The 24,251-nt window shown below is 34.6% G+C and overlaps 2 protein-coding genes across 2 annotated transcripts; one reads left to right on the top strand and one right to left on the bottom strand.

Annotated features, from left to right (window-relative positions):
- Positions 1 to 10,609: 10,609 nt before the first annotated feature.
- Positions 10,610 to 17,006, top strand: LOC127689514 (olfactory receptor 5B2-like; the record flags this gene model as incomplete). The annotated part of the gene is made up of 2 exons (XM_052189219.1): positions 10,610 to 11,524; positions 16,992 to 17,006. Coding segments are annotated over exons 1-2 (930 nt in total), but the record flags the coding sequence as incomplete, so codon positions are not given.
- A 4,068-nt stretch (positions 17,007 to 21,074) lies between these two features.
- Positions 21,075 to 22,037, bottom strand: LOC127664980 (olfactory receptor 5B2-like). Its single transcript, XM_052157645.1, has one exon. The coding sequence runs from the start codon at positions 22,026 to 22,028 to the stop codon at positions 21,075 to 21,077; it is 954 nt and encodes a 317-aa protein (XP_052013605.1). The 5' UTR covers positions 22,029 to 22,037.
- Positions 22,038 to 24,251: the final 2,214 nt, after the last annotated feature.

The following is a 24,251-nucleotide window of genomic DNA, read 5'->3' as shown; positions in this document are numbered from 1 at the left end:
TGAATTGAAACTTATAAAAAAGTCTTTGATAAGACTGCCAGATTAATTGCTCTTTAGAAAAGCACAAAGTCTGCACTTGAAGTTACAAAGCAAGAAAAATTATTTTTTTTCATGAAACTAGAATTCTTTCATGTATTATTTTGGTCAGGGTAATATGCAATAGCTGGAAATAAATGCGTTTCATTCATTTTTTTGAATTTTTGTTGTGCTTTGTTTAGTTTTCATCTTTGGATGTGTGGCTAATGAAACTCTGAGCTTTGAAATTTTTAGGTTAATTCTTTCACTGTAGACAGAATCTAAATACCACCGATTTATTTCTTCATATTGTGTAGGCTCAGGAGCAGTGGTATGTAATAAGGTCCTATTTCCTAGTTTATTCATGCCTCATGGTATTCTGTGGTAGAACGTCTTATCTCTTGGATGTTTGTTTCTTACAGAAGACAACTCCAGCTACATGAGGCTTCTCTTACTTCATCTACACCATATACATCTCCCAATGGCTGCATTGAAATATGATCAATATAGAATTTAGGATTTCAAAATGAGTATTTTGCTAGTGTATAAATATTCATATCATTAATTCTTTTAGAAGTATTAGAAAATGTACTTAATTTTACTCTCATTTCAGTTTATTCCATATATGTAACGTTATATAAAAAGAATAAAAAGAATCCATTTAATTTTAATTAGTGACATGCCTTTTACCACAGACAGAACACATGAGCTTATATGCGAAGAATTATGGAATATACCCAATAAAAATTTCATTCTTGTAGTAAATCTATTTTGCTTTCACTTCTAGGTATCCTGGATTCCTGACCCTAATTCATTTCCAGGTCAGAAACATTTGGATGCAAATTCAAGCTATATTTTATGTAATGTCTACAAAATTGTTTAATAGGTGTATGAATACAAATTTTCTTAGAAACTTTTTTTGACTGAAGTTATAATCCAAACTTGAATTATACTATAAAACATATATTATACATTGGTATCCAATTAAGGATCTTTGTTAATTTTGATTTCAGAAGTAGTTAATACACAAGATGGTTCTTCCAGATGAAGTAAAATTAGAAGTTTGCTGCCAAATTCATGACATTTGTATTCTTCATATACTCTCCTTCTATCCTTCTGATAGTTTCTTCTCATTTTTCATGAAAGATTTCTCACTTCATACGTGAATGGCCAACTCATTTATGTAAAGCACAAGAATTCCTTTATGTTTTAGTCATCATAGATATAAACTTACATATCTGCACTTTATTTGATTATAAAAGCATATATAAGGTGGATGATAAAATGCAGATAATATATATCTAATACATGCCTTTATTTTTGTATTTCTTAAAATATAGGAGAACCTTTATTTTGTGTCATTATGTTTCTATTCTTAGAAAACAAGAAACCTTGCATAAGATAAAACACAAAATAAATAAATTATAAAATGTATATGTAAGTGGGTGGAGCTGGAAACAATTTATCCCTAATGAGGCAAACCATATCTAGAAAGAGAATTATATATTCTGTCATATGCAAATATAATTTTTAGTCCTTATAAATGTGCAATTTTTAATGCCCATTGTCAATAATGGGAATTACATAAGAAAATATAGATGTCTGCTTAAGTCATGCCTGTTTTGGAATCTCCAATTATTTATAAATCAAGAATATTTATAAATAAAGTTTGAATTTGCTATTTATTTGTGAAGTTCATTTACCTAAGTATTTTAGAAATTTGATGTAGGAACTGGAGAATTGTCTTGGCAGTAAAACAGCTAACTGCTCTCATAGAGTATATAGGTTCAATTCCCAGCACTCACATGATGACTCATGACATGTAACTTCAGTAATAAGAAGTTTCATGCATCTAATCATTCTATTTAATAAGTTTTATTATATCTTCTGTGAAAAACAATATCTATTTTAGTATTATCTAATTTTTAAATCTTCTTTGTTCATTTATTTATTTATTTTCCTTCCTTCCTTCCTTCCTTTCTTCCTTCCTTCCTTCCTTCCTTCCTTCCTTCCTTCCTTCCTTCCTTCCTTCCTTCCTTCCTTCCTTAACTTGCTTACTATAAATGAGTACACTGTAGCTGTATTCAGACATTCCAGGAGGGGGTATTGGACCATGTAGCTGCTGGGAATTGAACTCAGGACCTCTGGAAAATCAGTCATAACTGCTGAGTCATCTCTCTAGTCCACATAGTTTGATTTATAAAGGGTGTTTAATATAAAATAAAAGGATTCAAGGAAATATATGCAGCTCATGAGACTGTTTTAAATGCAACTCAGAGCAAATGATCTGTTTTTCTGAGTCTTAGTTGTTTAAAAACAGCTGGATCTTCAAATATTTGGAGTGCCCTGTTCTCTATATAACTTTTGGATAACTTTTTAAAAAATAAAAATGAATAAGCTGTATGAAGTCCTAAGTGCTGTCTATTTCTTAATTCTCTTAATAAGCACCATGTTGGCCTTGGGTGTGAGAATTTTGCTGATTTCTTACTCCCCAGTAATGCATTTAACATATGTCCTAATGTTTGAAATTTTCAGATTGAAGTATTTAAATAAATATATATTGAGCTTTATCCTTATTTTTTATTTGTCAAGAAGAGCACAATGATTTATTTCCTTTTTTCTTTTTTTTATTCGTGAAATAGTGATTTAAAATTGCTCCGTCTGTGTAATAGTTAATATATTTTGTTTCTAATACCAGCTAACTTTCTATTGCTAGAAGTAGAACTTCAGTTTAGACATTTTTAATATCACAGCTATAGCTGATATATTTTTGCAACTATTTCTGAGCATTTTGTAACTTATTTTTAAGTTCTAAACGTTATCATTCATTAATCACTCTTCCTTTTCAAATTATTACTAAGATTTTCCTCATCTCACTAACATTTTACCATTATAACTCTTTGATCTTCTCATCAGCTCCAGAATTAGTTACGATAAAATATATTGTCATTTTCCCCAATGAGTCAACCGAGATTATAGTAGTTTTAAATAAAAAAAAAAATTAGCAAAGCAGAGACTCATGCTCTAGTAACTCTTTCATGTTATACAATAAATACATATGTTACTTTTTACAGTATCATCACTGGATTTGAGCACACAGCCACTGATTGTCTCCAATACAATATATGAAACACTACCATGTAAGCTCTAGGTGAACCAATGGGAAAATGGCTGAGCTCATGTAATATATTTTTTCTGGTTACTTCTTGAAGACATGAGGGTTATGGGTCTGACCCAGAGGCTTACCTTCTTTCCTGAGTAATGTAGCATGCAAACATGGCGCCTTCATACAAAATTCATATTTCAGTTCTTGAAAGTAAGATAATATATTTGGATATTTGGAGTCTCTTACTTAGTGTTTGGCACAGAAGTTAAAAATGTTCAAATGAAAGAAAAATAACACAACTGGTTTTGCAAGCCTCTATCATAAGCTCAAGGTCCCACATCTCCTGGGTTTCCTTCTTAGATAAACTATCTGAGCTCTTTAAATTTCATAATATGCTCATCCATAAAAAAGAAACAATAGACTGGTAATCCTAAGATAACCTGCTTTGAAGGATGCCTGGTGTGACAAAAATTACTCTTCACCATTTCTCATTCATGATAAAGTGTGCTTACTGCTTTCATCCAAATGAATAGTACCATTGCTATTTTTTCTCCAGGGAACGTACTTTTACTAATCATGCCATTTGGGGAGAAATTAATTATTGGTTCTAGACAACAGTTTCTAGTCATATCAATAACAAAAACAAATGTAAAAAAGGCTCTTGTTACTAGCCTCTAGTGAGAGGCCATTGAAGTTATCACATGTTAAGAATTTGCAACCAGGAGAGAGATCTGTAGTCATGGAACACCCATAGGAAATACATCTCAAGAGGACATCAACAAGCCTTTATCTCACACAATTGGGGAATAGGGAATTAACAATTCTATGGGATTCCAACTGTTTATTGATGGATACCACAGGATTATTTTCAAAAATTATTTAATCAAATCTATTACTAATGCAAGAATTATAGGATTTCAATTTGAATTTTTGGTTATGGGATAGGAATTTATATTTTGTGTGTATATTACATGTATGACTCCATTAATTGACATTGCAAAACTTTTTAAGAATATTTTTATTTTCTACATTCTTTGTTTACATTCCAAATGATTTCCCCTTTCCCAGATCCCCCCTCCCCATATGTCTCATAAACCTTCTTCTCTCCATCCATTATCCAATCACCTCCCTCCTTTTTCTATATCCTTATATTCCCCTCCAATGCTAGATAAATCATTTCCAGCATCAGGACCCTCTCCATACTTCTTCATGGGATTCATTTGTTATGCAATTTGTGCCTTGGGTATTCAGAGTTTCTGGGCTAATTAATATCCACTTATCAGAGATTGCATTCCCTGTGTATTCTTTTGTGATTGGGTTACCTCACTAAGGATGATATTTTCCAGATCCAACCATTTGCCTAAAAATAGCTTATGCTCTAAGATCAAGAATTGACAAATGGGACCTCATAAAATTACAGAGTTTATGTAAGGCAAAGAACACTGTTAAAAGGACAAAATGGCAACCATCAAATTGGGAAAGGATATTCACCAACCCTACATCTGATACAGGGCTAATATCCAATATATACAAAGAACTCAAGAAGTTAGACCTCAGGGGAACAAATAACCCTATTAAAAATGGGGTTATGGATCTAAACAAAGAATTTTCACCTGAGGAAATTCAGATGGCCGAGAGGCACCTTAAGAAGTGCTCAACATTAGGGAAATGCAAATCAAAACAACCCTGAGATTTCACCTTACACCAGTCACAATGGCTAAGGTCAAAAACTCAGGAGACAGCAGGTGTTGGCAAGGATGTAGAGAAAGAGGAACACTCCTCCACTGCTGGTGGGGCTGTAAAATGGTACAACCACTTTGGAAATAAGTCTGGCTGTTCCTCAGAGAACTGGACATGACACTTCCGGAGGACCCTGCTATACCTCTCTTGGGCATATACCCAAAGGGTTCCCTGGCATGCAACAAAGATACATGCTCCATTATGTTCATAGCAGACTTATTTATAATAGCCAGAAGCTGGAAAGAATGTAGATGTCCCTCAAAGGGGGAATGGATACAGAAAATGTGGTATATTCACACAATGAAATACTACTCAGCAATTAGAAACAATGAATTCACAAAATTTTTAGACATTGTGAAACTTTTGAGAAGAAATGAGTCTGCTTTAGCCTCCTGAGTTTAAACAAAAATGTTGTGACTTTTTAACAATTTAATGAGACTTACTAAAGAAATTAAGAAATGTTCTTTGCATTTGGGGTGTTCAAATACAGTGGTTATAAGTATAAAACAAACACCATAAGAATCACAGAAAACTGAAATGTGTTCATCCATACACACAAAATGTCCATAAACACTAAACTGGAAGCCATAACATATACCCCCAAAAGCCTGTAGGGTGAAAGAAAGATGAAACATATATGAATTAAATTAACTTAAAGTTAAAAATAGCATGTTGCTAAGTTTTCTGAGCCATTAGAAACAATGAATTCATTAAATTCTTATACAAATGGATGGAGCTGGAGAACATCATACTAAGTGAGGCAACCCAGTCTCAAAAGATCAATCATGGTATGCACTCACTGATAAGTGGATATTAATCTAGAAACTTTGAATACCCAAGACATAATCCACATATTAAATGATGTTCAAAATGAATGGAGGAGTGGCCCCTGGTTCTGGTAAGATTCAGTGCAAGAGTATAGGGGAATTCCAGAACAGGGAAGCGGGGAGAGGTAGATGGAGGAACAGGGGGAGAGAAAAGGGCTTATGGGACTTGCAGGGAGTGAGGACCCAGAAAAGGGGAAATCATTTGAAATGTAAAGAAAAAATATATCAATAAAAAATAAAATAAAATAAAAAGAAATAAAAAATAGAATGTTATAAGATATTTATTCATTCATCCATTTATCTATCTATTATCTATCTGTTTGTCTGTCTGTCTGTCTATTTAAAACTCCAGATTTTATTCTGCTCCTGGTTCACACTTCGACTAGTCCCCATCCAATATCTCATCCCCACCACCCCTGTCTCTACAAGGATGTGTCCACTCTCCCAGACCTTCATTAAACAGATACTGAGGATCTGAACTCAGGTCCTAATACTTGCGAAGCAAGCACTTTATTTTGCTTATCATCTCTCAAGTTCCTAGAAATTTAATATCAAACCTTAACTAAACTTAGTAGGGTAGGGTTTTTAATGTGTTATTAACCCTCTTAGTTATAGGTACTGGCTTAAATGTGTGTCTAAGCAAGGTTTTTTTTTTCTTAAATGTTGGATTTCTCCTTAAGCTTTACTTACATTTAGAAACCTAAAATGACAATTGATATTAACTTACAACTACATAGGAGCAGTAGCTTTTTGAACAGAAAAAAGACTATAAATGGAAAGGAATTGTATATTTTATATTCTTAGAAGCTAGAAATAAAGCTATTTTTAACTTCTCACCATGAATAAATGATAAATATTTCAGTAGACAAAGATGAATAGCATAACTTTTAACAATGCATGTATCTAAAAAAACATCTCATATACCATACCACAGTAATATACACAATGATTTTAACATCTACAGGGAAAATGAATAAATTCATAAACTTATTATTTACAAATCAAAAATATATGAAAAGTTGAAACCAGCTTGATCCCTAAAGACCAATAATAGTTTCTTCCCTAGGAAGCCATGATGAAGAACTTCAGTTATTCTCAGAGGAAACATCTCCAGAGATAATCAAGTCTACAAATATCTGCCCCAATCACTGACCCCAAACACCAGCCAGACTCCACAGCATCTCGTTGTAGAAAGGACACACCGTACCAGTTTAATGTCCTTCATCCCTTTGAATGGCAGTCATTCTTGCCTCAGGATTTGCTATCAACCTGCAAATATAATTAAGGTAAACAGCTAAAGATGAAAAATCACATTCAATGACCTTCAAATGATTTGCTACAGGCCACTGTAGTTTATCATTTACAGATAGAACATGGGAATTGAATGACAGATGTGATTTATTAGTATGTTAATTTTACAAATACGAAAGAAGTAAGTAACTCTTACAAAAGCATAGAAAAATGAAGGATAAATTTATAACTTGGTTTATATAAAAATTATTTTACTTATTTTTCTTCTGCCTCTCTAAGCTTGGAAGTTTTGACCATTAGCCGAAAGTGCTCCTCAGAAGATACCTATCCAACATTCCATAGATGGTTTCATGATTTTGGGCTGACTACTGTAGGGTGAACCTTCTTTCTATTATAGAAGTCTGGTAAGTATATATATTGCATAAACACTAAAGTAAGAAGTTTAGTACATATAGAAGCAGAGGGTGGTGTGGATCTGCTATGAATGTATTGAAATGGCAACAGTGTTTTCAAACCTAATCTAGGTGGATGATCCAGATCTGAGCCTGAAGTATTTATAAATATCACAATATTCATTACAGAGACTTGATAATTTATTCATCAGGGTGATTCTATCCCCAAAATATAAACAAAGAATAAGATGGATAACACTTTGATTTGTAAGTGGTGACTTTATCATGTTCTGTATATATTTTCTTCTCAGTGGAAGTTACAAAATACAAACAAATTTGCAAAGGAGGGAAATGACACATGAAATATGAAAATATTCCTAAAAATGCTTTAACCTGTAACCCAATACCTTTTTTTGCCTAAATCTCACCCTGATTATTAAGAAATATATTCAATTCCTGATTCTAGAAATTTTTTCCTTTAAGCAATTTCTGTAATTTTAGACATCACTTCTCAAATGCTCAATTTTTTTGTTGAAAAAGTGTAACACTTATCTTACATATGACAACAATCACAATCATGTCACTCATATATTAATCCCTTAAAATATATGCTAGACCTTATCTCCTGAAGCTGCTAAGACAATAATTTGTTTTAAGATTGGACTGCCTTTCCCAGACTTGATATGTGGGTATATGCTTTGTCTTATTGTAACTTTTTATGGGATTTTCAGTTATATCCATTTGAGGACTACACTTTTTCTAACAGAAAATAGAGGAACAATAGATCTCTGGGAGAGGTAGAATGTGGCATGTAACTGAGAGGAGTGATAAGGTTATATTTTATGAGAGAAAAATAAATTAAAAGAAAAAAGATAAAATAGCATTATTTTTCAAGAAAAATTTCAAATAAAATACTTGCCAACATGGAAATTACCACCTAAAGAAATCTGTGAAGTTACAAGTGGCCAATAAAGAACGAGGCTTGCTCTCCATGATTGGCTTAGCCAAGAAAGCCATATGAGAAACGGTGAGATTTAATGAAAATGGGCACTTTTATCCTAACTAAATGATTCTTTCTAAGAAAAAAATTACTTTTTAAAATGACCTGACTATTGAGCTCTCCTTTTATAGCAAGAGAAATCAGGCCTAGAAAGAAGCAGACCACTAAGGTGGAAGCCAGGAACATGGTCTGAAGTCTCAATTAAAACAAAGATAAAGCCAGGCTTGCATATGAGACATTGATATTAATTTTCAATAAAGGTCTTATTTTTATAAAGGTACACTGCAGGTTCTGTATTGACTTTTGTAGTATATAAAATAAATAATAAGGAAAATAATATTCCAAGTCATGTTCATTTTCTTTTAATGATTATTTTATTTTTGGTATTAAAATATAATTATATAGTCTTCTCCTTACCTCTTCTTTCTCTAAATTCTTCCATATACTTTACTTGCTCTCTGTCAAATTTGTAGCCTCATTTTTCAATCAGAAGAATGATATGAAAAAGAGTGGCTATTTTTTAACTTTGTAACATAAGAAAGTAATTATTGAAATTGAAAAGAACTAATTTTAGATATACAATTAAGCTTATCCTTATTTTTAATTTGAAAAATACTTTGACTTGCTAGTGTAAAAAGGCTAAAATAAATGCAATAGTTTAAAAATTAAAAAAAAAAAAACAGGAAAGAAAAATGACCTGAAATTACTGCACGGTATAGGGACAACAGTTATGGGTAGGACATAAGGATAGTCTAAGAAGCACATAAGAACACAAATGATCTCACTGAGCCTGTATCGAATAGAGAAAAATCAAGGGAATAAAGCTTCTATAATTCTTGAGGCTAAATTCTTGAATGTGGCATAACCTACATTGATCAAAATTTAAGGTCATCACTTCATACTGACAATAACAGTAGAGCTATCACTTAACAAACTGTAGCTAACAGTCACAATTTATTGTCTTTGATTTATGCTTATTTCTCCGAATAGTATCTGAAAGTGGCTATCATTTATGTCTTCAAGTTGAAAGAAATAAGAACTTTATGGAGGTTATGCTAGGACTAATGACTTTTAGGAGACAAATATTAGGTGTGATAGGCACCTATCTCTCCCAGGAACCTCCACTCTATGTCTGCTAAAAACAATGGCACAACATTGTTTAGAATGACACTACAGGCTGAGGATTTTTTCTCCCACCCCTAGCTATCAACAACATCAGGTACTCTGAGCATGCCATGGTGTATCCTATGAACTCTTCAACCCTCTTGAATATTTATGGATTTGTTGATATATATGCTGATGAAAATATCTATATCTACATATAGATATATAGATATATGGATATATATGTTTTGGACAGTGTTGGTATTAAAGAAGGTATGATCTTAATGTTCTAGATTTTACAGTTTTATTTCTTTTACCACCAAAATGAAGAAATATGAGGCAGGTAAGATTAAATTACTGCCTAATCAATTTCTTTGTAGTTATCTGTAAAACTCTAACCTTTTGGTGTGTTTTAACAAAAAGAGTGAGTTCAGTTAAATTCAATTTTACCTAAGAAAATACAGGTATAAAACCTCAAAAGCATAGGGTCAGAGATTGGCATGGTCTGTAAAAATTAGTGATAGAAAATAGAGAAGTGTTGGTCGTTGGTGGCGCATGCCTTTAATCCTAGCACTTGGGAGGCAGAGGCTGGTGGATTTCTGAGTTCGAGGCCAGCCTGATCTACAGAGTGAGTTCCAGGACAGCCAGGGCTACAAAGAGAAACCCTGTCTTGACTCCCCCCCCCCAAAAAAAAGAAAAGAAAGTAGAGAAGTGATATATCTAAAATGTCACTAGTAGTTCTTGACAGGTGAGAGGAAAGTAAATGTTAGATATTGGTGAAATGATAATGGAACATGGCTTTATGGACAGAATTTTTCTTCCAAATCTTATTAATCAATGTATTAAATTGCTTATATCACAATTAACAAATACATAAAATTTTAAAATTTTGAATTCCATTAAGAGCCCTTCAATATAACATGTGAGTAACTGACTCACACAAGTTAATTCTAAAGCCCATGCTAGTTTCCTGAAACTCATAAATACAAGTTGTCATAGATAGTAAAGTGAGAAGGATTTGTGAGGAGTTGAGAGAAGGGGAAAGAATATGATCAGAATATAATGTATGAAAAATATTTTTAAAGAATATAGTTAATATTTTTACATTACATGGAATTTTCAAATTATCATGTTTTTTAATTTTTATTACTATGGAGAGTATAGTGATTATAAGATGACAATAATGAAGAACAGTACAGAAGTAACAGAATTCATATTGCTGGGACTCACAAATGACCCGGGCCTGCAGCTTCCACTATTTATCACCTTCCTTCTCATCTACACCATCACCCTGGTGGGAAACCTAGGGATGATCCTGCTGATTGTCCTGGACTCTCGGCTCCACACCCCAATGTACATTTTCCTTGGTAATCTTTCTCTGGTGGACTTCTGTTACTCTTCAGTTGTCACCCCCACAGTCATGACTGAGCTTCTTGGAGGAGACAAGATTATTTCTTACAATGATTGTGCTGCTCAGATGTTCTTTTTTGCAGGCTTTGCTACTGTAGAGAATTATCTGTTGGCCTCCATGGCCTATGATCGCTATGCAGCAGTGTGTAAGCCCCTACACTATACAACCATCATGACTACAAGTGTGTGTACATGGCTCATCACTGGCTCATATGTCATCAGTTTTATGAATGCCTCCATCCATATTGCAGACATATTTACTCTCTCCTTCTGCAAGTCCAATGTGATCCATCATTTTTTCTGTGATGTTCCCCCAATCATGGATCTCAGTTGTTTTGATAATCAAGTTAGGGAACTTGTTCTTCTTTACATTGAGAGTTTAAACGTGTTTTTTGCTCTAATAGTTATCTGTACATCTTACGTTTTAATTTTTTTCAATATCTTAAAGATGCACTCAAATTCAGGACATCACAAGGCTATATCCACCTGTGCCTCTCACTTCACTGCAGTGTCCATTTTCTATGGAACTGTCATTTATATGTATTTACAACCTAGCTCCAGTCATTCTATGGACACAGACAAAGTTACATCTGTATTCTATACAATGGTCATTCCCATGCTGAATCCTCTAGTCTACAGCCTGAGGAACAAGGAGGTCAAGAATGCATTTATGAAATTGGTACCACATTGTTAAGGATGAAGAATACATTCATTTGATAAAAGGGAAAAATGGAATTATAATTTAACTTTGTATGGTGCAATTTGTAATTTATTCATTCTCAGATCTCCTCTCTGCACTGAATTGTAGCTGAAGTTCATAACAAATTCAAGTAGATGAAATAATATCCTTACTTTTTCAAAACTCTTGGCAAATATTTTGTACATAATTGTATACTTGGAAGATATACTATAATTTTGGGTTGTCAAAATACCATAAAGACTACTGATCTGTCACTTGACTACATGTATTTTTCCTACTATATCTCAATGCAAATAAATGTGAAGCAATTTTGAAATAAATACCATGAACAGAGAAGTATATCTCGGAGTTCTATGATATACATATGAGTGTGGTAACTTTTTTAGAATTGTGTGTGTAATTTGGTTGTCTATGGTTCTTAATTTTATGTTTTCATCTAACTGAATTAGTGTTATGCCTGTGACCATATTTCCAAGAATTCCAGGGTATAGATTTAGAAACTGTTAAATTGGAAATTAAGACAATTATCTATGTGGCTGAACGTGATCCTAGTACTTAGACCTCAAAGAAATACATTCTTTCTCTCTGTCTCTCTTTCCCTCAATCCTCCTTCCCCTTCTCTCCCTCCATTCCACTTTCTTTATGATCCTCACTTTCTCTTCTTCTCTATGCTTTCCCCTTCTTCCCCACTTTTCCCCGAGCATTTATTTCTTCTCACTCTCAGACACCAGAAGTGATGATATGGTCCTGACTCTTTTTTGAACAGCACCTTTATTAGTTTAATTAAATTTTAGTATCAGTGCGATGACAGAAAAAAACATCCAGGTTACCATAAGATCATTAAAATCTATTCTGAGAAGAATATAGATTTGCCATATATAGCCCAATTTCCTGACTCTTTAGACTTTGATCTTCAAGTCTAAGTCAGATTTCATTAATCACCAGCTTCTCTTCTTCTCAAGCTTAGAGGCAGGATATCATGGTACTTTCCAACATCCATATCAAGTGAACCAATGCCCACAATAAATGCCTATTTGTTCATGTATATTATATCCTATTTATGATGTTACTCAGGAGAATCCTTAAAATGACTAAAGCATTTGGTAAATGTGATGTTTTGAATGAGAAATGTCTCCTTATATGCTCACCTATATCAACACTTTATCACAGGACTGTGGTGCTGCTTGAAGAGTTTTAGGTAGTAGAGCATTGATAGGGGAGGTGCAGGTTGTTGAGTCTTTATAGCCTTGCCCTCATTTCCATGATTCCCTCTCCCTGATGTTTATGGTTGAATATGTGATCTCTCAGCCTCCATCTCCTTCCCAATGCCTTCCTCTTTTTACTGAGCCTGCTGTCATGATGGACTTCTATCCCTACGAAACTGTTATCCCAAATAAACTTTTTCTTCCATAAATTGATTTTGGCAATTTGTGTTTTATCAGAGCAATGGAAAATTATCTACCATAGTGATGATAATCTGATATCTCACTTGTTTATATAAATGTAAAATTCGTGTAATAATTATTTCTGTCTGTGTTGACATAACTCATGTGAAAACATGATTGATAATTAATTGAAAGGACAGGTTTCTTCTTTGACATTCACAAGTGAATAATTTTGAACTATTAATAAATATTTCTGCTGGGTTAAATCATTTTGTATGATAAGCTTATACTTGAAATTTCAAAAGATAAAGTGAAAAACACATGAAAATGGAATTATTCATATGCTGCTCACCATCTTCGAATGGCATTTTAATCAATGGAATTTAATTATGAAATACAGTTTTCTTTCAGAAAGTGCTGTGAGGCCAGAAGACCTCTGCTCTGGAGAGATGATATGACTGAAGACACATCAAACTGATCCTGTGCCATAGTGCTCCATGCCCAAATACTGCCAGGAATCTCCCAGGAGTGCTAACAAACCTGTGAGCACAGATAAGAACATCACTTCTGCTCAAATTTCTGTCCCAAGAGGAACTGGTCCAAATTCATAAAGATACAGGCACCAAGGAGCAGCCTGGGACAGGATCCTGGAGCTGACTCTGAGCCACAGATCTCCATACCCAAATTCCTCCTGGAGAGAACTGGTCTCCCAGGAGTATTAACACATAGGCTTGCAGGAATGACAAGGCACAGTCAGAGACAGCACGACCATCTAATACCACAGATAACCAGATGGCAAGATGCAAAGTATAGAACATAAGCAACAGAATCTATAGCTACTTGGCATCATCTGAAGCCAATTCTCCCACCACAGTGAGTCCTGGATATTCCAACACATCAGAAAGCAAGACTCTGATTTAGAATCACATCTCATGAAGATGATAGGTAACTTTAAGAAGGACATAAATAGATCTTTACTCCTGAGACTGAGCTGTTACAGCCAGTAACACGGGGAACATCTGAGTGTCAGAGCAGTTGGTACAAGGACAGTCATGGCCTTGCCTGCATGCAGGAGCTGGGCAGTCCCACAAACCTCTGTGCATCTCTTCTGCCAGGGAACATCTGCTCTGCAGGGAGTCCAGCATTTAGAGGGAGTTCCCCATTTATGGGTGAGGCCACCAACTTTGCTCCTGTGACTGAGCAGACAATTGCAGCCAGGATCTCAGGGAACAACCCTAGTGTCAAATCAGCTGGAGCAGGGTCCCCTAAGACCCAACCTGCACCCATGAGTTGGGCAGTACCACAGCACTCTGTGACAGGGAAGAGTTGTTCGTACAGTGGTCCTGAGACAGGATTACAGGCACACAGGAGGGACAAGCACCCTCCAGAGACAGCAGGACCAGCTAACACTGGAGATAACCAGATGTCAAAAGGCAAATGTAGGAATGCTACTACCAGAAATCAAGGCAACATGGTGCCATTCAAACCCAATTATCCCATAACGGCAAGTCCTGGATGACCCAATATACCAGAGAAGCCTTTTTTGGATTTAAAAATCACAGCTCATGATGCTGATAGAGGGCTTCAAGAAGAACATGAAAAACTCCTTTAAAGAAATACAGTTAAACATGTAGAAGCGCTTAAAAAATTACAGGAAAACACAATCAATCAGGTGAAGGAATTCTGTTTGTGTACCCAGTCAAACAGAAAACCACCACAAAACCACCGAGGATCTAAAAATAGAGGTAGAAACAATAAAGAAATCACAAAGGAAAACAAGTCTGGACATAGAAAACCTAGGAAAGAAGTGAGGAGTCATGGATGTAAGTATCAACAACAGAATACAAGTGATAGAAGAGAGAATCTCAGATGCAGAAGATACCATAAAAAGGATTGATACAACAGTCAAAAAAAATGAAAAATACAAAAAGCTCCTGACCCAAAACATCCAGGATATCCAGAACAAATTGAGAAGACCAAACCTAAGGAATATAGGTATAGAAGAAAGTGAATATTTCCAACATAAAGGGCAAGTAAATGTCTTCAACAAAATTACAGAATGAAACTTCCCTAACCTAAAGAAAGAGATGCCCATGAACATACAAGAAGCCTACAGAACTCCAAATTGACTGAGCCAGAAAAGAAATTCCTTCAGTTACATAATTAAATCACCAAATGCGCTAAACAAAGAAAGAATGTTGAAAGCAGTAAGGGAAAAAATTCAAGTAATATATAAAGCTAGTCCTATCACAATTACACTAGATTTCTCACCAGAGACTATGAAAACCAGAAGATCCTGGGCAGATATTATACAGACCCTAAGGGACCACAAATGCAAACCTAGGCTGCTATACCCAGCAAAACTCTCAATTACCATAGATGGAGAAACCCAGGTATTTATGATAAAATCAAACTTGCCAATATCTTTTCACAAATTCAGCTCTTCAAAGGATAATGAATGGAAAACACCAAACAAAAGGAGAGAAAATACACCTTAGAAAAAGCAAGAAATTAATCCTTTTTCAACAAAATCAAAAGAAGATAGCCACACAAACAAAATTTCATCTTTAACAAAGAAGATAATAAGCAATGACCATTTTTTCTTAATATCTCTTAACATCAGTGATTTCAATTCCCTAATAAAAAGACAAAAACTAGCAGACTGGGTACACAAACAGGATCCAACATTTTCTGCATACAAAAAAAAAAAAAAACCCACCTCAGTGTCAAACTCAGTCACTACTTCAGAGTCAAAGGTTGGAGAACAATTTTTCAAGCAAATGGTCCCAAGAAAAAAGCTGGAATAGCCATTCTTCTATGGGATAAAATTGACTTTAACCCAAAAGTTTTCAAAAAAGATAAGGAGGAACACTCCATACTGGTTAACGGAAAAGTCTACCAAGATGAACTCTCAATTCTGAACATCTGTGCTCCAAATGCATGGGCACCCACATTCATAAAGGAAACCTTACTAAAGCTCAAAACACACATTTCACTCCACACAAGAATACTGGGAGACTTCAACACGTCACTCTCAACAATGTACAAATCATAGAATTAGAAACTAAACAGAATTAGAAACTAAACAGAGACACAGTGAAACTAAGAGAAGTTATTGACCAAATGAATCTATCAGATATTCATAGACCATTTCATCCTAAAGCAAAAAAAAAAAAAAATACCTCTCAGCACCTCATGGCACCTTTTACAAAACTGACCATATACTCTGTCACAACACCGACCCCAGCAGATATAAGAAGATTATAATAATTCTGTGTATCTTATCAGATCACTGCAGCCTAAGACTGGTCTTAAGTTCAAAGAATGGAAAAGGAACATACATGTGGTCTTTGAACAATACTTTTCTCAATGATAGCTTGGTCAAGGAGAAAACAGAGAAAGAAATTAAAGACTTTTTAGAATTTAATATAAATGAAGGCACACTATACCAAAACTTATGGGACACAATGAAAGTAGTGCTAGGAGGAAAACTGATAGTTCTAAGTGCCTCCACAAAGTAAATGGAGAGAGCTTCCAGTAGTAGCTTGACAGTGCAACTGAAATCTCTAGATCAAAAAGAAGCTAAAACACCCAAAGGAGTAGACTGCAGGAAATAATCAAACTCAGGAATGAAATCAACCAAATAGAAATAAAAAACACTATCCAAACCTCAACAAAACCATGAGCTGGTTCCTTGAGAAAATCAACAAGGTAGATAAACCCATAGCCAGTCTAACCAGAGGGCACAGAGGCACTCCCCAAATTAATAAAAAAGAAATGAAAACAGAAATAACAACAGAAACTGTTGAAATTAAAAAACAAAAAACTAATCAGACCCTACTACAAGAGCTTATACTAAACAAAATTTAGAAATCTGCATGAAATGGAAAACTTTCTAGATACATACCAAGTGCCAACCTTAAAACATGGTCAGATAAACCAGCTAAATAGTCTAATAAGTCCTGAGGAAATAGAAGCAGCTGTTACCAGTCTCCCATAAAAAAAAAAAAAAAAAAAAAAAAAGCTCAGGACCAGATGGGTTTAGATGGGAATTCTATCAGATCTTAAAAGAAGAGCTAATACCAATATTCTTCAAACTAGTACATGAAATAGAAACTCAAGGAACACTACCCAACTCATTATATGAGTCCCCAATAATGCTTGTACCTAAACCAAACAAAGACCAAATAAGGAAAGAGAACTTCAGATCAATCTAGCTTATGAACATAGATGCAAAAGTACTCAACAAAATTCTGGCCAACGGAATCCAAGAATGCATCAAAATGATAATTCACCATGATCAACTAGGCTTCATTCCAGGGATGCAAGGATGGTTCAATACATGGAAATCCATCAATGTAATCCACTATATAAACAAACTGAAGGAAAAAAACCCACGTGGTCATTTCATTAGATGCTGAAAAGGCTTTTGACAAAATTCAGCATCCCTTTATGATAAAAGTCTTAGAGAGATCAGGAATTCAAGGCCCATATCTAAACATAGTGAAAGCAATATACTGCAAACAAGTAGCCAATATCAAACTAAATGGAGAGAAACTTGAAACAGTCTCGCTAAAATTGGGGACCAGGAAAGGCTGCTTACTGTCTCCCTATCTATTCAATATAGTTCTTGAAATCCTAGTCAGTGCAATCAGAAAACAAAAGAAGATCAAACATATACATATTAGAAAGGAAGAAGTCAAAATGTCACTATTTGCAGATGATATGATTGTATACTGAAAGCGACCCCAGAACTTCCAACAGAGAACTCCTACAGCTGTTAAACAACTTCAGCAAAGTGGCTGGATATAAAATTAACTCAAACAAATCAGAAACCTTCCTCTACTCAAACAATAAACAAGCTGATAAAGAAAAAAGGAAAATGACACCCTTCACAATAGTCACAAATAATATTACATACCTTGGTGTGACTATAACCAAACAAATGAAAAATCTGTAGGATAAGAACTTCAAGGCTCCGAAGAAAGAAATCAAATATTTCAGATTTAAAGATCTCCCATGTTCATGGAGATTAATATAGCAAAAATGGCCATCTTACAAAAAGCAATCTACAGATTCAGTGCAATCCCCATCAAAACTCCAAATCTATTCTTCATAGAGCTAGAAAGAGAAATTCTCAAATTCATTGGGAATAACAAAAAACCCAGGATAGCAAAAGCTATTTTCCACAACAAAACATCTCCTGGGGGAAATCACCATTCTTGACCTCAAGCTCTTTTACAGAGCAGTAGTGGTTAAAAAAAAAAAAAAACTGTTTGGGATTGGGGCGGAGACAGACAGGACAATCAATGGAATATTATCGAAGACCCAGAAAAGAACCCACACACCTCTGGTCACTTGATATTTGACAAAGGAGCCAAAAATATCCAGAGGAAAAAAGAGAACATTTTTAACAAATGGTTCTGGATCAACTGGAGGTCAGCATGCAGAATAATGGAAATTGACCCAATCTTATCTACTTGTACAAAGCTCAAGTCCAAGTGGATCAAGGACCTACACACAAAACCAGACACACTAAAGCTTATAGAGGAGAAAGTGGGGAAGAACCTTGAACACATGGACATAGGGGAAATTTTCCTGAATAGAACACTGATGGCTTATATTCTAAGAATAAGAATCAACAAATGGGACCTCATAAAACTGCAAAAATCCTGTAAGGCAAAGGACACTGTCAATAGGACAGAACAGTACCCAACAGATTGAGAAAAGATCTTCACCAATCGTACATCTGATAGAGGGCTAATATCCAGTGTATACAAAGAACTCAAGAAGTTAGACTGGCATTTTGTCCGACTAGCAGTGTCCCTTGCCTTAGAGAAACTTTGCAGTTTTATGAGGTCCCATTTGTTGCTTGTTGAGCTTAGAGCATAAGTAATTGGTGTTTTGTTCAGGAAATTTTACCATGTGCCCATGTGTTTGAGGCTCTTCCCCAATTTTTCTTCTATTAGATTCAGTGTATCTGGTTTCATGTGGATCTCCTTGATCCACTTGGACTTGAGCTTTGTACAAGGAGATAAGAATGGATCAATTGGCATTCTTCTATATGCTGACTGCCAGTTGATCCAGCACCATTTGTTGAAATTACACTCTTTTTTCCACTGGATGGTTTTAGCTTCTTTGTGAAAGTTCAAATGACCATAGGTATATTCATTCATTTCTAGGTCTTCAATTCTGTTCCATTGATCTACCTAACTGTCTCTGTAGCAATGCCATGCTGTTTTTATAACTATTGGTCTGTAGTACAGCTTGAGGGCAGGCATGGAAGTTGTTTTATTGTTGAGAATAATTTTTGCTGTCCTGGGATTTGGTTATTGTAATTGAATTTCAGAATTATTCTTTCTAACTCTGTGAAGAATTGATTTGGGATTTTGATGGGGATTGCAGTGAATCTGTAGAGGTATTTTGGTTAAAGGACCATTTTTTTTTACTATATTAATCCTGCTGATCCATGAGCATGGGAGATCTTTCCAGCTTCTGAGGTCTTCTTCTGTTTCTTTCTTTGGAGACTTGAAGTTCTTGTCATACAGATCTTTCACTTGCTTGGTTAGATTCACACCAATATATTTTATTTGTGACTATTGTGATGAGTGTCCTTTTCCTAATTTCTTTCTCAGCCCATTTATCCTTTGAGTAGAAGAAGTTTATTGATTTGTTTGAGTTAATTTTGTATTCAGCAACTCTGCTGAAGTTGTTTATAGGTTTAAGGATTAGATGATGGAATTTTCATGATCACAAGTATACTATCATATCATCTGCAAATGGTGATATTTTGACTTAATCTTTTCCAATATTTATCCCTTTGATCTTCTTTTGTTGTCTAATTGTTTTGGCTACAACTTTGAGTACTATATTGAATAGAGAGGGAGAGAGTGGTCTGCCTTGACTCGTTCCTGATTTTCGTCAGATCGTACTAAACAATCTTGAGTACAAACCTTGAATTCTGCATCTTTCCAAGACTTTTAATATGAAGGGGTGTTGAATTTTGTCAAATGTTTATCCATTATCTAATGAGATGATCATGTGGGTTTTTTTCTTTGAGTTTGTTTGTATATCGACATACATTGATGGATTTCCATATATTGAACCATCCCTGCATCCCTGGGATGAAGCCTATCTGATCATGATGGATTATCATTTTGATGGGATCTTGGATTTGGTTTGTGAGAATTGTATTGAATATTTTTGCATGGATATTTATAAGGGAAATTGGACTGAAGTTCTCCTTTCTTGTTGGGTCATTGTGCAGCTTATGTAACAGTGTAACTGTGGCTTGTAAAACAAATTATGTAGTGTTCCTTCTGTTTCTATTTTGTGAAATAGTTTGAAGAGTATTGGTATTAGATCTTTCTTGAAGGTCAGATAGAATTCTTCAGTAGAACCATGTGGCCCTGTGCTTATTTTAGTTGGAATATTTTTAATGACTACTTTATTTCTTTAGGAGTTATGGGACTTTTTAGATGGTTTATCTAATCCTTATTTAATTTTGTACATTGTACCTATCTAGAAATTCATCCATTTCACCTAAATTTTACACTTTTGTTGAGCATAGGCTTTTGTAGTAGGATCTGATGATTTTAGTAGTTAAGTCTGGATACTGCTCTCAGTTCTTGATGATAGGGACACATCTCTTGAGGATCTTCTTGGGAAGTAAGAAAAAGTGATGTCTTGGGAGCATTCTTTTTCTCATTAAGATTATGTCATCAAAATGAAAATAAAATATATAAGTAATGAGGTCAAAGATATAAAAAACCAGTCATAAGTACATCTTTCAGTGTTTTATTAATTAATTTCAAAATTTGGAAGCAATATATATATATTGAATTCTTACATATGTACACACACACACAGCACTGTTTAAAATGTATGCCTATTTACATACTTAATATATTTTAATGTGATTTTAAAATGTAAAAGAGTAAATAGATCAAATATAAATTACCAAATCCCAGCAGTTCTTAAAATTTTCCTTTGCATTTCTCTTTTAACTATGTTATGCACTTGCTAATATTTTATATAAAATAGACTTCAAGAGATGAATGTATTTGGCAGGAATCCCTATGTATTGTAGAGCTTAAAACTAACTTATGCACAGATAAAATGAGAGAGGAATAAAAATCTTACTTTCAAACTGAAATCTCACTATTACATAAAAATTTTGCATTCTCAACAACTTTCTTGAATGCATTGTTGACTTCTTTGTTCCTCAGGCTATAAACCAAAGGGTTTAGTGTGGGAATGATCATAGTATAGAACATAGATGCTACTTTATCTGCATCCATGGAATGGCTGGAACTGGGTTGTAGGTACATGAAAATGACAGTACTATAAAATATAGAGACTACAGTGAGGTGGGAAGCACAGGTGGACAAAGCTTTTTGGTGTCCTTGGTCTGACTTCATTTTCAAGACAGTAATAACTATGAAGAGATAGGAAACAGAGATGATCAGAAGAGCAAAGAAGACATTGAATGTTGACAAAAAAACAAGAATCATTTCACTGAGGTGTATATCAGAGCAAGATAGAGCCAGGACTGCTGGAACATCACAGAAAAAGTGATGGACCACATTAGATTTACAAAAGGAGAGGCTGAATATGTCCCCAACATGAAAAATGGCATTCAAGAAGCCACAGATATAAGAGCCAATGTTCAAAAAAATACAAACACTTGTTGTCATCCTGGTGGTGTAATGCAGGGGTTTGCATACTGCTACATAGCGGTCATAGGCCATTGATGCTAAGATGTAATTTTCCCCAGTGGCAAAGCCTACAAAGAAGAACATCTGTGCAGCACAGGCATTGTAGGAGACAGGTTTGGAAACTATGAAGAACTCAGATATGACCATGGGAGTGACAGCTGAGGAGTAACCCAAGTCTACAAGTGAGAGGTTACAAAGGAAAAAGTACATGGGTGTGTGCAAATGAGAGTCCATAAGAACCAATATTATAATCCCCATGTTTCCAACCACATCAATGAGGTAAATGAGGGTGAACATGATGAAAAGGGGAACCTGTAGGCCTGGATCATCAGTTAGTCCCAAGAGAATGAACTCTCTCAGTTTAGTACAATTCTCCATCATTTATGTGGGAGTCAGTAGATATCCTGTAGAAATGAGAATTAAAGGAAGAGAATGATAAATAAAAATAGATTCATGGTCAATAAAAATAAGTTATTATGCCATTCAAAGCAGAAATATGTTTAATAAATACTAATGGTACAAGGATATAGAGAAAATAGAACTGGGAGTTTATTATTTGCTTGTGTGAACGTAATTTACTATATGGGAATGTAAGTTACTATTGTGACTACTATATAGGTTCCTCAAAAATGCATAAACATTGGAAGGGATACATTCTGGATATGAATCTAAAGGAAAAGGATTCTATCAATCTATCAAACAGTTGCCTGCATATCCATGTGTGTTTTACAGCAGTGTAGATATTATTTCATGCTAGGAATTGACTCCCTCAACAAAGGAGTAGGTTTTATACCAAGTTGTCAGCCCTGGAAAAATACATAAAAGTAACATTATCATACAGTCTGATAGTATATATATCAACAATTAATAAAAAAATAGAGCACAAATCTGAAAAAGAGCAGGGATGTATATGGGGGTAGGGGTTGTAGAAGAGAAAGGGGGAGGTGACATAATATCAATAATAAATGAAATAACTTTTTAAATTGGTATAGAGATAAGTATTATTCAACTATAGAAAAATTAAATCCTGTCATTTTTAGAAAAATTGATAGATGGAGTCTTAAAAATTGAACCAGACACACACACCCACACCCACCTACACACACACACACACACACACACACACACACACAAATGCTTATTTCCAGGTTGAAAGCTTTTTTGAAAAGTTAATGTGGATACTGTATAGTAATTAACCAACAGCTGAGGAGAAAGTGGAAAGGAACTGGGGATTGTTTCAATAATAACCAACTAACACAGTCAGAAGGATAAGCTGTGTTGGATGAAATTAGCTCACAATAAACTGTTGCATATTTTATAAGGAATGGGAAGTAATCAGTTTAGGGTCCCACATCTAATTAGGAGATAAAAATGTTCATATGCTTTATTTTATTTATACAAATTCATTGTGCAGAACCCAGAAAATATACAATTATTATGCAATTATTACAATATACACAAATTTAAATTAAATGGAACATCTTAAATGTAATTTGATACAGACTACTGTATAGGTTCCTCAAAAAATACATAAGTATTGGAAGGGAACTTGTAAGCAGTCTGAAAACTTTTTTCTTTGAAAGCTACTGCTTTCTTTCTCAAATACTTCATTGTTCTAGAAAGTACTCCTATTGAATTTCATTCTTAAAATCTAGGCCCACAGCCAAACAATGGATAGAGTTCAGGGAGGCTTAGACAAGAGTTGAGGAAAAGATTAAGGGCCCTGAAGCATAGGAACTTCAAGGGAAGACCAACAGAGTCAACTAACCTGAACCCGTGGAAGATTTCAGAGACTGAAGCATCAACCAAGCACCACAGGAGCTGGACCTGTGCAACTTGGTCTTCATGTGAGCTCCACAACAATTGGATAATGGGGAGTCCCTAAAGCTATTTACTGTCTGTTGCTTCCATACACCTAACTGGGCTGCCTTGTTTTGCTTCAGTGGTAGAGGATGTGCGGATACCTGCTGAGACTTGATGTGCCAAGGAGTGGCAATACCCAGGGGGACCTCCATCTTCTCAGAGGAGAAGCAGAGAAGGATGGGAGAGGGACTGTGTGAGGGGGTTACAGGGAGAAAGGTGGAAAATGATTGGGATGTAAAGTGAAGAAATAAAAATGGACAAAAAACAAATCTATATATCCTAGTATGAAAAAATTTATTGAACTCAGTTTTGGCTTGGAATCATCATAATGTAGTTGGATATCAATTGTTAGAATTTCAACTGCATAATTCTTGGATTGTGAACAATCCATGGGTATGTTTGGGTGAAAATCATTATTGGTAAAATTATTAATTGACTTATTATGAAGTTTTAAATTAGAAAACAAGACATGCCTTCACTGACAGTGATTCCCTACCATATGCCCATAGAGTCTTTCTAAGCTCAACTTTAAAAAGGTATAATATTTTATAAGACCTTACTCTTAGATGAAGAATTATAGGATATTAATTGGTACTAAGAAATGGAAAATCAGTAAATTCTAGTAAATTCTAGGAGAGAACCCCTTGACATGTTATTTAATCCCAGGTAGTCAGCCAATATACATATGAACAACATCAAATATAAAAAAATCCCCGAAATTTATCTCAGTTTTTGTCAATT

Source organism: Apodemus sylvaticus, chromosome 1 (assembly GCF_947179515.1).
Source record: "Apodemus sylvaticus chromosome 1, mApoSyl1.1, whole genome shotgun sequence".
NCBI classification, from domain to species: domain Eukaryota; kingdom Metazoa; phylum Chordata; class Mammalia; order Rodentia; family Muridae; genus Apodemus; species Apodemus sylvaticus.
Note: the sequence above shows the minus strand (reverse complement) of the source record. Positions and strands in the feature narration are given on the sequence as shown.

Bases quoted from the DNA above. Each gene is read 5' to 3' on its own strand.
- LOC127664980 (XM_052157645.1), bottom strand. From the start codon at position 22,028: ATGATGGAGAATTGTACTAAACTGAGAGAGTTCATTCTCTTGGGACTA.